Source organism: Zootoca vivipara, chromosome Z (genome assembly GCF_963506605.1).
Source record: "Zootoca vivipara chromosome Z, rZooViv1.1, whole genome shotgun sequence".
Taxonomy (NCBI): domain Eukaryota; kingdom Metazoa; phylum Chordata; class Lepidosauria; order Squamata; family Lacertidae; genus Zootoca; species Zootoca vivipara.
This window is the reverse complement of record NC_083294.1, coordinates 24,178,072-24,192,229: the sequence shown is the minus strand read 5'-3', so window position 1 is coordinate 24,192,229 and position 14,158 is coordinate 24,178,072. Positions and strand designations below refer to the sequence as shown.

Below are 14,158 nucleotides of genomic sequence, written 5' to 3'. Positions count from 1 at the left end.
AACTCCTGCTTTTGACTGATATTAATATTCTAGTGCAGGTATGTCCAACAGGTAGATAAGTGATCTACCAATAGAACACTAGACATCTGTGGTAGATCACTGGCTCCCCTCAAAGAAGCTCAGCAAGTTTGGCTCCCCCCCAAAAGTTCAATATTTAAATTGCCCTGCACCCCACAAAAACAGGGCTTTCATCCTCCCTAAAAAAGCTCAATCTTGACTCCAACCCCCCCAAAACAGGGCTTTGTCCTCCCTAAAAAAATCTCAACAACTTTGACCTGAACCCCCCAAAAGGGGGTAGATCACTGCCAGTCTTTAACTCTGTGAGTAGATCACAGTCTCTCGGGAGTTGGCCACCCCTATTCTAGTGTTTCAAAACTGGCAGAACACCTGAAGATAAATTAATTTTCTTAACCAAGAATAAGTTCATATGCCCCTTTAAAAGCAGTTTTCTTGAAGAGAGTGGTCTATTTTGTGAGTAATGAAACTCATGAACTGGGGATTTCAGGATCTTAGCAAGAACAACTATTGCATTTCCTGGTTTCAGACGTGCGTCTGAAATTAGGGGGCTGGCCACAATACTTTCATGAATATTACATTGTCCACATCAAAAGGCCACTCCTGTGAATTAAGCAAGTGCTGTACAATAATGGCTTACAACACTGGTATCAGCTCTCAACAGCCCTTCACATGCTCCATTTAAAAATCAGATTAAAAACCCACAACTACAATGAATTGATCAGTGCCATCAGCCAATGAATGCTTTGAGCATTCTTGCAGCATTTTAAATGAGCCATAATAGTTTTTGGCTGAACAGATCCAGGTAATTTGCATGTAGAGGATACTAAAACTTAAATCCACTCTTAAAAGTTGAATGAATGTATACAGAAAAGCACTACTTTAGCAAGCAAGCCATTTTAAATAAAGACTCAACTGCACCAATACTACCATGAACACATTTACTGCAAGTAGCTCTATGGAAAGCCAATTCAGATAAATATAAACACTATACAGAGCTTCAAGCCAGTCTCCCAAAATTGCAAATGTGCTGCATTTTACCATGAAAAATGATGTAACAATATTTACAATGGAAGACACAGCCGGATCAATCAGCTCAAAACTTTTTAACAGATCAGTGAAGCAGAAATAGCAAATATAATGAACAGTTTCAACCATATATGTTTTAGTTTGTACAGACAATAACTGTCAATATCAAATTAAATTTACAGGACAAACGTTGTTCCATCATTGGTTTTTCTGTACTATACAGCAGCATAAAACGGGTGGCTGGAAGGTTGCCCACATAGTGATATGTTTTACATAGTTGGAAAATGATCTTCCAGCACAATACTGAATAAGTTAGTTGCTGTAAACTAAGACAAAAAAGATTGCATATTTATTATGCTGTACCTGTTAATATTTGTACCAGTAGAGTTGAGGTTACCCATTTGCTTATTTATTCAGCATTTGTAAAATCAGTGCTGTATATTGTACCATGGCAGCCTCAGGATCTAATATTTGTTAACATTTCTAAACCTTTTTCAGAATCATTTCTTAACTATCACCCAATTTTCATTTTTTAAATGAAAAGATGTAAAGTACCTATTGCATTGTTAATTTACAGAGTCCAAACAAAACGTACATGGCAAGACAGTATTGTGGTCTAGAAAAGTGGTCATGTTTTTAAGTCAAAATCCATTTAGCAGCAACTAGGTAACTATACTCTTGGAAACCTTGCTTTTCTAGATTCAGATATTCATCTGTGCTTTTAAACTCTGCAGCATATTTTTTTCCTCCTTCTGATTACTGGGTTCTGCATAAACTCATGGATGCCAACTATATATTTGTCAGAAATTACCTGTATCACTGTGTGACATGTATATTAATACTAACCAGAGTCATGAACATCAAAATTGACAGGAGGATCTAATTTGTTATACAAACTGGTCTAGTACAGTAGGTCTGCCACTTACGACCTTACATGGGTAGGGTGGGGTAGGAAATAAATGGGAAGTGCAGGAGCCTGCTATTCCATTTATTTTCCCTTTACCAACACACCCAGTGGGTTTTCCTTCCTCACCAGCCTCTGGGTGGTCCTGCAGTGTGATTAAAGAATATTGGGAGTGTGAGTCTGTTGCTGAATCAAGTGAGTCTGTTGCTGTATGCCACCACCACTGCTCAGATTTTACTGGCACCAAAATGAAAAATGAATGTCGTTCCAACAAAAGATGAGTGGCATCATAAATTGTTGGAATATGTGGAATTAGCGGCTATGACTAATAGAATTAGAAACAGAGATGACAAAAAACATAAGAATGTAAGTTATATATAGAATATATGAAAAATCATAACAAGATAATTAACCTAACAGAATGTGAGTACTTCAGCAGTGTAAGTTATAACAAGAGGTAAAGAGAGGAAGAATGAAAAATTTACAAGACGACGCAGTTGGGAAGGGATTAGATAAGATACCATGGAAGGAGTGGAAGGGAAGTATATGAAAGGATATACTTGTTTTGTTTTGATTGTATGAGTTTATGTGGTCAGTATTATGTATTAGGTATTTAGTTTATGTATCAGCAGAGAACGTGTAACAGAAAAGCAAATAAATAAATAAATCAAGAAAAAAGGGACACTTCCAGAGCTCTCATGCCTCCTTCCCAGAAGCCAGTAAGAAAGGAAAACCCACTGGGTGTGTGGAAAATAAATAAATGGGAGGTGCAGAATGGCAGGTTCCCCCCACTCTCAATTTATTTATTCCCCCCTCCACATAAGGCTGTGATAGTGTAAGTAAAGTGGTAGGCCCACTGCACTTTGGAAAGGTAATGTCAAAAGGTGAGGCAACCCTTACTCAATACTTGTACAATATACAACGTAGAGGAATACCAGCTGTGTTGTGCCTGAGGATTTGTTTACTGCTTTCAACCCTTTCAGTTATCAGTGCTTCTTATTATTAGTATATACTATAAGTTCTAACAACTAGTGTCAGAACCAATAACTAGTGTCATGCTCTTTAATGACGTAAGTGAGGCACCTGGCTTCTGGCTACAATTTTTAATTCCCAATTTAAACAATAATCCTAGTAAGATAATGTATCCCTTTCCCCACAGGTATAATAGGACAGTCTTTCTGTCCCCTAATTTTGTAAAGAAAGAAAAATAGTTCCAAATGAAAAGGGTTCTTTCACTAAAGTTTAAGGAATCCTCTCTATAGAAGCTCTACAGCACATCAACATTGTAATGCAGGGATAATATACAGTTGTAAAGTCTGCATTTCTCCCCATTTGAACTTATAAAGCAATCAACTTCCTGCTAATCCAAAATGTATCATTAATTGGGGGGGGGGGGACTACACAGGGAGATAAAGAAAACTGAAAAGTATAATCAAAATACAACCAATTCTTCAGTTCTACCTTTACATTCAAGATATTCTCAACAATTTTCATTTTAAGAGGACATAGGATTATAAAAATAAAAAAGACAGAGTCCATAACTCTCTTGCATCATAAAGCAAAATTTAACCAACCCCCCACCCCAAGTCTCATTTAAGTACCATTTCTCTCCCTTATAGCATATTGTTCTTGTGGCTGTGAAATCTCACCACAATCTGTGCATGTGTCTCCCTCTCCAGAACGGAGCCAAAGATAGAGTGTGTGAGGGGGGGGGGGGGGAGAGACAGACAGACTTGGGTTACATACTAGTTCAATGCATGTTTACCTGTAAGTCCCACTGATTTTAGTGGTTCTGATTTCCTTACAGTTGGTACAGGATCAGGACATTTACCTGCCTTGTTCACTCTGGAAGAGGAGAAAAGTGTGTGTGTGTGTGTGTGTGCGCGCGCGCACGCATACACACACACACACACACACACACACACACACACACTTATTCCTCAGAAATTGCAAATTATCTTTACAGTATGCTCTAGCAGCAGCTGTTTTCAAAAGTGGCCACTGATGGAGTAAACAATAAATGACTTCTTTGCAAATGCAGCTACAAATGTTGAGGATCAGGGAGGTGGGTAGGAAGGCAAAGTGAGGTGGTAGGTTCTCCACCTATTCTATCCTGGCCAAAGCATGAAGTGGGTGAAGATAAACAATAAGCTTCTCTTATGCATGTAAGAGAAATAGACAGGCAATAGCATGCATGAGGAGGGGGACACGGGAGAGATTCCCTGGTAGCCTATTTATTAGGTAGCGGGGCGGGGAAGGCTGTATGTGTTGCAATTGTCTATTCAAAACATTGGCTGCAGACCTCTAGTCCCAAAAATATAACCCACTTTCAATGAGACTTACAAACAAGCATGCTTAGGATCAAAGCCTTAGCCTGTTGTTCCCATCCCTTCAAAACTGCAATAATAATAATAATAATAACAACAACAATAATAATAATATATTTCTAAACCATTTATAAAACATTTATGCTATCACTTCAAGTACTAGAAAAGCAAAACTCATATTAGGTAGATTCTCAGATACCAAGTGACTTCTCAAAACAAACTGATGGGAAGTGTAGAAGGAACACAGCATTCATCTTGTCTCCCATACAGATATGCTAAGGGGGGAGGAAAGAAACCTCTGTCATCAAAACTTATATATGACCAAAGTTAATTTGGAAAAGCACAACTGTAGTCTCAACCAACACGCGATGAAAAATCATTCCCAATGATGCATGTCTGTGTCTGTGCTGGTGGAAGTGAATGGAGTTGACTGGAGATGGGCTCTGCTTCCAAAAGCACCACACAGTTATGGAGATACCAGCTGGAAAGCCTGCTCTTCTCACAATGGTTTCCATAGTAATGCCATCAGTCTAAGGGAAGAACAAAAATATTTTAGTGCAAGTGAAACAGAAAAAAAAGACCAGCTTGGTTTATTGTACATGGTATGCAGAGCACAACTGACGGTTGAGGAAGTTATCATGATATCCTTAAGACATTAATCAATGCATGCACAATCCACGTTCAGATCTGGGGTGCCGGGAGGAGCCGCTCTAATTTTTTCTTCTCCTGGATTTATTATATCCTATCAAAATTTAAGGTGTCTGGAACATTCATGTCCCATGATCCATGTATTTCAGTACACTAAAGCTCATACATTCAGTTTCCCCAGATAATCTGGTGGTACAAAATTGGGAATAAAGAGTTGTGAAGCACCTGTCAAGTCACAATATAGAATTAGCATGTGGTGTGCAGTCCAGTGGCCACTCTTAATAGCCCTGATCTATTCCACCTCATGTTACACAAAGCAATACTCCTTTAAAATGATTTCAAGGAGAATTTTAGCTGAACTGTGACTCTTTCACATATTCCCATCAACATTTTATGAATCCTGAAACCTCACAAGGTGAAGAATTAAAAATGGAGCAATTTGAAACTAGAGGCATCAAGTGTTTTGAGGGATTTCTTCAATTAAGGTATCATGCATTACATATTCTACCTCACCTACATAGGAGCAGGAAAGTTAAGTGTTATATTCCTTAAGGTGACCCACAAGAAAGTTCACCACATTCAGCAGATAGTGGGAGTCCAACATGGAGAAATTTATCCCAAGAAAGCTTACTATCACAGCAGCTTTCACAGCCTGTTAATATTATACCAGTAGATAGAGACACACACAACAGCAACAACAACCAGAAAATGCAACCCAAAGGTCAGTGTGTGTTTCTTGTCTCCCCAATATATTCTTTATTTGGTTTATATAACAACTATGAAAACCACTGTCATAATTCAGTAACTAGAAATGGGATCTAGCAATTCAGTTCTCCAACTCCCCTCTTCAAAGAAAATCTACTTAGGTAATAAAAATAAAAACACTTCAGGAATTCCAGCAATACTGAACACTGAGGCAACAATCCAAGTGACTTTTTTTACATTTTGTTGGTGTTTTTTTTAAGTGACATTTTAAAAAACAATATGACAGACCCTGAAGACCGAGTGATTTTCTGCATGACATCACAAATGGATGAAAAACATGGCAGAAGGAAAACTGCCCATTCTGCTTGCAGGGCAGCTGCTCTCCAACAACTCAATATGTGAGATGAACAGCCACCTGGAGCTGAAATGGTCTCCAGAAGATCCACTAGCCCCCAAGATGTCGTTTGTCAGAACACAAACCCAAAGTTCTGTGACACTGGGGAGGAAGAGCTAGCACAGGACTATACAGTACATTCCTCAGTAAAGTTTTTAAAATCATATAAAAAATTATGTCTGTGGTTAATGTTTGTGTGTGTCTTTGTGTTTCGTTCTGTCTAAGTGTGCCTTTGAAACTGTTTTCATATCCCCAAAGAATGGATTTTGTCACTAAGAGGTACAACAAGCAAGGACAAATACTAAAGATCATTTCCAGGACCATTGTTCCATCACACTTTAGAGATGTTTCTTCCTTCCATGCAGCATCTGGTTCTATATCTAAGAAGTTAACGTATCAAAGGAAAATAGTTAACATTATGTGGGAAATGACACACTGGATTCCTCCCCACTTTATTTTTTCCACCAGCAGGTTTAATATCTAAAACTAGCATTACCCAAAGTCAATACAGTGAGGGGGGAAAGTATTTGATCCCCTGCTAAATTTGCCTGTTTGCCCTCTGACAAAGAAATGACCAGTCCATAATTTTAATGGTAGGTTTATTGTAGCTGTGAGAGACAGAACAACAACAGGAAAAACCCCAGAAACCCAGAAGACAAAAGTCAGAGAGTGATGTCCATTATAATGAGTGAAATAAGTATTTGATCCCCTATCAACCAGCCAGATGTCAGGCTACCTGGTATCTTCACCGTATGTAATGAGCTGAGATTAGAAGCACCTGCTGTAAGGGAGAGGTCTTACCTGTAATCCCAGCTCGTTACAGTACCTGTACAAAAGACACATGTCGACAGAAGCAATCAATCCAGCAGATTCCAAAGTAGCCACCATGACCAAGACCAAAGAGCTGTCCAAGGATGTCAGGGACAAGATTGTAGACCTGCACAAGGCTGGAATGGGCTACAAGACCATTGCCAAGCAGCTTGGTGAGAAGGTGACAACAGTTGGTGCAATAATTCGCAAATGGAAGAAACACAAAATGACTGTCAACCTCCCTTGGTCTGGGGCTCCATGCAAGATCTCATCTTGTGGCGTTGCAATGATTAGGACAGGTATCCCCAAACTTCGGCCCTCCAGATGTTTTGGACTACAATTCCCATCTTCCCCGACCACTGGCCCTGTTAGCTAGGGATCATGGGAGTTGTAGGCCAAAGCATCTGGAGGGCCGCAGTTTGGGGATGCCTGGATTAGGAGAACGGTAATGAAGCAGCCCAGAACTACACGGGGGGGGGGGGACTTGTCAATGATCTCAGGGCAGCTGGGACCATAGTCACCATGAAAACAGTTGGTAACACACTACGCCGTACAGGCCCGTTTAAGTATTATAACCTATTAATCTGATTTAAGAACGTTTATTGTATATCGTGCATTTATGTATTACCTCATGGATATCCATTAATCACTACCCTTCTTTATCTTACATTCAGACATTACCTGAAATATTTCTCTTCAACACGGAAGTGTATTTTATACCTGGTTATTTATTGATCTGGCTTCTCACGTGAGAATCATCAACCCCTGTCTGTAAGGCGCTTCTCCCTAGTATCACGTCCATAACTTGAAGTTGCATCACTTTCTCACTTTTTCCAAGGCCTCTGGTTGTTAGGTCAGGACCATTCTACTCTCCATCACCACTTTCTCACCTTTTCCAAGGCCTCTGGTTAATGGGTTAGTTACCCTCGTACCCTTGCTCATAGCATAACTGGTTTTCCTGGCGGCTGGTATTTTTTATTTCTCTTTCCCTTCAGACCTCATCTCAAGTGCTCCTACCGATCCGGTTTCTAGCCTGGAGTAACAGTGCAATGGACTTCGCGCCAATGACATCGGAATGACCCAGAGGAGAACTGGGTGAAAGTGTTGTGGTCAGATGAGACCAAAATTGAGCTCTTTGGCATTAACTCAACTCGCTGTGTTTGGAGGAGGAGGAGGAGGAGGAGGAGGAGGAGGAGGAGGAGGAGGAGGAGGAATGCTTCCTACGAACCCAAGGACACCACCCCCACCGTCAAAAATGGAGGGGACATATTATGCTTTGGGGGTGTTTTTCTGCTAAGGGAACAGGACACTTTCATCGCATCAAAGGGATGATGGACGGGACCATGCATTGTCAAATCTTGGGTGAGCACCTCCTTCCCTCAGGCAGGGCACTGAAAATGGGTCAAGGATGGGTATTCCAGCATGATAATGACCCAAAACACAGGGCCAAGGCAACAAACAAGTGGCTCAAGAAGCAGCACTTTAAGGTCCTGGAGTGGCCTAGCCAGTCTCCAGACCTTAATCACATTGAAAATCTGTGGAGGGAGCTGAAGGTTCGAGTAGCTACACATCAGCCTTGACATCTTACTGACTTGAAGAGGATCTGCAAAGAGGAGTGGGACAAAATATCTCCAGAGATGTGTGCAAACCTGGTGGTCACCTACAAGAAACGTCTGACCTCTGTAATTGTCAACAAGGGTTTTGCCACCAAGTACTAAGTCATCCTTTGCAAGGGGATCAAATACTTATTTCACTCATTATAATGCACATCAATCTCTGACTTTTGTCTTCTGGGTTTCTGGGGTTTTTCCTGTTGTTATTCTGTCTCTCACAGCTACAATAAACCTACCATTAAAATTATGGACTGGTCATTTCTTCGTCAGAGGGCAAACGGGCAAATTTAGCAGGGGATCAAATACTTTTTCCCTCACTGTAACTGCCAGTTCCTTACTGTCTTCAGTACTTTTCCACTGAACTTTTCAAAACATTCATTACACTCCTAACTTTCTGCACTTGGTACCAATTCTTCAGCAGTTTAAGTACCTTTGAATAAGCACTATAACCCATATAGGCAGAAGGTTGCAAAACACACTAGCCTGGTTCACATAGCACAGGAATTCAAACTGAGGGTTACTGGGACTGCACAACTGTGAGGGTTGCCAGAGAGGAGGTCAGACCTGATTTGCTCCTCCCTAGTCATTTTTTACTCCTGCACTGAGCTGGGCCAGATTCATGTTAAAGCTCTTCCCTCGCTAACCATGAGCTGCAGCCAAAGTTTGTTCTTCATTGAAGTACCGTATATTCCGGCGTATAAGATGACTGGGCATATAAGATGACCCCCAACTTTTCCAGTTAAAATATAGAGTTTGGGATATACTCGCCGTATAAGAAATACGACCTGGCGTATAAGACGACCCCCGACTTTTGAGAAGATTTCCCTGGGTTAAAAAGTAGTCTGATATGCAGGAATATACAGTAATCAATTTCTACCAGGGATGTGCACACACATAAAAAATTGCCGCTGAACCCATCTCACTGGCATGGATATGACATCTATCTTTGCCTCTGATCTGGGGCAGAGGCTCATCTCACCTCATTTTCCAAAGCCTCAGATGTCATCTTTATTGAAATAATCAAGTGCCTATAACTTTTTTTTCCTCTTTTCTTTTTTGCAGAATTGGATGAAAACTGAATGCATTAAGAGCCCCTTCTATAAAGAGGTGAAGTCTGCTAGACTGGGCATCGAGGGGAAAAGTAAGAGGAGGAGTGTAGTTTTATTTAGGACATGGGATCGGCACATATCTGATTCTCAAGAGCTTGGCTTAGCTGTGGAAAGTCATTCACAAAGTGGCCAGGATCAGGGTTCAAACTATTTCCCTGTCAGTTGTACTTCTCAAGCTGTTCTTGGAAGGCGTAGCAACTCCAACTGCCACAGCTGTTGCTCTAAACACATCCAACGAACAAAGAGGAGAGCCCTGGTAGAGGGTAGAAGCTACAGCTGTCATTCACTAACTACACTCCTGCATCTTGGGTTGGAATCTACATTTACAGAAAAGCTTGGAGACACTTTGGGGAAGTCTAAAAATGTGAGGCAGTCTCAATATCTCCAAAGCAGAATAGTCATTTGGGACCCGTGCCTCATCCAAAACAAATGGCAGAGTCCTAATGAATATGGGCAAAGAGGCTCCCCCACTTTCCCCAACATTTCATGAAACAAATACTAGTGTAGGGCTGTGCGAAGGAGTCATTGGAGAGCCAAATTAGTTCCCACTCCAGTCCCCAAGTGCATTTCTAATTTCTCCGTAATAAGTGAATACGGGTCATATATTCTTCCAGAGAAAAGCATAGTGCTTCACGTAACAACACTGTTACAAGGAGGGCATAACATACCCTAGAGAACTAAAATTAAAAATTTGGTTTTGTTTTGCTATACACTTTTTAGTGTCTCAGTTATTCTTAAGTTTAAATCATTCACCTACACATTTACTTTGCTATACTCTTCACTCCTGTCCTAGCTTCTAATAATTTTAGGTGGTTTTTTTATTACATACATAAAATGTGCAACGTTCACATTTTAAATAAAAGTCACACACAACAAGTGTGCTTGGTCTGGGAACATAAGAGCAGCCCTGTGAGATCAGGCCAAAGTGGACCATCAAGTCCAGCATGCTGTTCTCACAGTGGTAGCCACATAAACATGCATTATTTTGATGGTGTGTTTGACTGGAGGTGACATGATGGAGTAAGAAGTATACATGCCAGAGAAATAAGAGAACAACTTCTTTCTTGTCTGCATACTGCTTCACTACCAGGAAGCCAAATAAATCCTGAAAGGGGCAAAAGCTACCAAAGGGTAGCTGAGAGTAGAAAAGCACATCACCTCTCTGGTCAACACAGGAAGCAGCAACTCTTGCAAGCCCAGCCTGTATTTCATCTAACTTAAGAGCTGGCTCACATCTGACTGCAGTGCCTGCCCTCAAGAATACCAGGATCACATTGGGGTAAGATATGGACTAGTTGCAGCAGCAGTGTTCAAGTGTGAACAAAATCTCAGTGAGTTACAACACTTTATTAAAGCCCAATTAAAAGGCTCACACACTAACCTTGCTTATACCTACTAAGCCAAGGCCTCTAGAAACCCAAAAAGGGATGATCTTACAATGGCTTCATAGGATGCACAGGCTCATACTTTTGTCAAGCCATCGGGGGAAAGGGCAAGTTTCCTTTTGTTTATGTTTTTGGAGATGGTGATTGGTTATGATTGTAAGCCAATATGCCAGGTACACAGGGCCCAAGCCATTTAGGACAGGTGAGATAAAATTCCTAACAAAAACTCCCCCCAAAAAACTACAGGGAAACTTGATGCACTTCAGGCAACCAATCACCTTAAAAGGAGAAGACCTATCCTGCATTACAATCAAGGGTTAACAAAAGCAGAAGTGATTGTTGTAGACAAAGTCTAAGCATTTGGAATTTGTGAAAAATGATTATGATCAGACCCCGATTTCCCCAAAGGACCCTAGATGTTGTGGCAATCTCAGAAGCATGTTATCCTGTGCCATTCACACAGGCTATAATTGATGTGAATGCCCACTCAAATGTACGGTAACTGTCCAATCTCCAAGATTCTTATCCCACTAAAAAAATAAAGGGAAATCAGTGTCAAGGAATCACAAGCATTCCTACAAGTCACAGCATTTTACTGTATTGACTCCTACTTTACTGTACTGACACAAAAACTTGCAGTGGCTTTCACCAGACAGAAAGAGCAATACTGCATCTTGTATCTGCTTGCAAATATTATACAGTGGTATTTGCACAAACGCTTCTGGTTACGAACACTTCAGGTTACGAGCTCCACTAACCCAGAAGTAGCTGCTCCTGGTTGCGAACTTTGCCCCAGGATGCGAACAGAAATCCATGTGTGCAGCGGGAGGCCTCATTAGTGAAAGCACGCCTCAGGATAAGAACGGTTTCAGCTTAAGAACAGACCTCCAGAACAAATTAAGTTCGTAACCAGAGGTATACATACCTGTCCTCCCAAAAGAACTTCTATTCAGAATCACTAATACAGCCACTCCTTTAAAAAACCCACTCCTGAACAAGTAGACTGTGCATCCGATTCTTGATGAGAACTAATGGCAACAGGATATATTCAGCTCTACAAAAATAGTATGGCAAATTCAAAACAGGCAAACAGAAAATTAAGCTGCCTCTGGCTAGAGGTTGAGGAAAACACTCCAAGCTAGACTGTTCTACTGAACACCCCTTCACTGATGCTACCAGTACCACAACAAATGACACACTCGCTTTACTTTTGCTGCCAATGTGGTCACTAAACACACTAGACTCCAATTAACTGAATTCAGATCCCTTTGTAACTGTAGACATAGTAGAGTGGTCTTACAGTGGAACTTCATATTCCACCTCCAATGGGCATCTTCCCAGCCCAGTCAGTCACTGCTTCTCTTGAGGCAAAGCAGAGCCAGAAGTGTGAAATTTTCAGGAGAGAAGCAGTGTGCAGGATAACGTGGCCTCTCCTCTGTTCCTATTCCCAGGTTCCAGATCTCTTGTATGCAATGAGAATGCAAGTCTCAAACCCACCCACCTCCTTCTCTTTTAGAAATTTCACTCTTCTGGCCCTGCAATGTCTTGAACACATGGATTAAAGGTAGCATGTTTAAATCCACCCTTAAGTATTTCCCTCTCTATATTTTGTACACAGCTATGGGTACAAGTACAAAATACACACATGCTGTGTCAAGTTTGAAGGGCAAACACATGGAAAGTTTGCATTTAAAACCTAAGAAAAAGTAAACTGATCTTTCAGTCACCACGTCACAGTACAACACTTGGGACCTTCTATATTCTCTTGGGCTGTTTATACTTGGGTACCCCGACCCAGTACAAAATACAAAGTGAGAAACAAGTTTTGGGTAAATGGCTCATTCAACTGGAATTACTCATCTGTAAAATGGGAATAACGATGACAGGGCTGTTGTGAGGATGAATTAAGTAAAGCACTCTGCACCTGAATTTTCCACAGGGAAAATATCACATGGTGCTGACTCAAATATTCCATCAGCACAAGCAATGTTGTAGAGAGTGATGGCCAAACTTGGCCCTCCAGCTGTTTTGGGACTACAATTCCCATCATCCCTGACCACTGATCCTGTTAGCTAGGGATGATGGGAGCTATAGTCCAAAAACAGCTGGAGGGCCAAGTTTGGCCATCGCTGTTGTAGGGCATTCATACCGGTAGCAACTAATAGGGTGATCCTATCTCAATGATGAAGATCTTTTCAGATGTTTAAATGCACAAAGGGCACAATCTAGTCCTTCACCTCAAGCCTATATATGTATTCCACACAGAGCTGCATTCACAGCGCTAACCCTTCATGTTTGACTCAGATATAAATTCCTAGCATAACTGAACCAGTCGTAATTCTAATCAATGGTGCCACTAGGGTTGATAGCCAGGGCTGAGGTCCACAGCCCTGTAGCTCAGGAGGCCTCCAAATCACCACTCAAAAGAATGGCAGATGATGCAGGCAGCAGCAGACAGGCCCAGCATCAGCAGCTGGGCCGCTGTGGGCATGTCATGGCCCACAGGAGTTGATACTGCCAACAAAACATTTGTTCCTTTTAAAAAACAACATTATGGTTTCCTACAACAACACGGTGCTCGTAACGTTCCCAAGTAAATCTGTTTAGTATCAGGAGAGCAGGAGCAAACATCATTTATTTTCTGTAGTCATGATAGAGCTACAATTTAATGAGTTTAAAGTGCAAAACTGCACTTGTTCAGAGTGTTTCTTTATTAAATTACAGTTGGCAAATTTGTTTTTTTCCCTCTCTCACCTATCAGTACTGTCAAAGCCAATGTAAAGACCGAGTGGTGGAGGGAGATAAATGCTAATTGCTAATTAGCACCTGCCATCTAAAGCCCCTCCCCCAAATTCTAGTGTAAAACTACAGAGTTCCACCATTGATTGTGAATTTCCCCGATTTCATAACGAAACAACTGAACATAGATATAGACAGCTGCAGAGTTAAGTAACTAGAATTAATGATTACATACACACAAATTTAGAAGAACCCAAGAAAATCTGTCTCTGATACCTTGAACAACAAGTTTCCAGAGCATGCCCTCATAAACAATACTAAAAGTAGCTAGAAAATATCACAACAGCCTAGCTTGCAATATTCTTGAAGGACTTTTTTCAAGCAGAAATAAACATGGGAAGGATTAAGAGCTGTAATGGATGAAAAGTATGGAAAGGGCAGGGAGCAGGATATATTAGGATTCAATAGGCACTTAAACCA

At 40.9% G+C, this 14,158-nt stretch overlaps 1 protein-coding gene across 1 annotated transcript in view; it reads right to left on the bottom strand.

Moving 5' to 3' along the window:
* Positions 1 to 942: 942 nt before the first annotated feature.
* The window catches only part of IRS4 (insulin receptor substrate 4), a 32,921-nt gene continuing 19,705 nt past the window's right edge, over positions 943 to 14,158 (bottom strand). Inside the window, exon 2 of the mRNA XM_060270454.1 lies at positions 943 to 4,805. Within this exon, the coding sequence (XP_060126437.1) occupies positions 4,801 to 4,805 (5 nt within the window). The 3' untranslated portion in view covers positions 943 to 4,800. The remainder of the gene's footprint in view (positions 4,806 to 14,158) is intronic.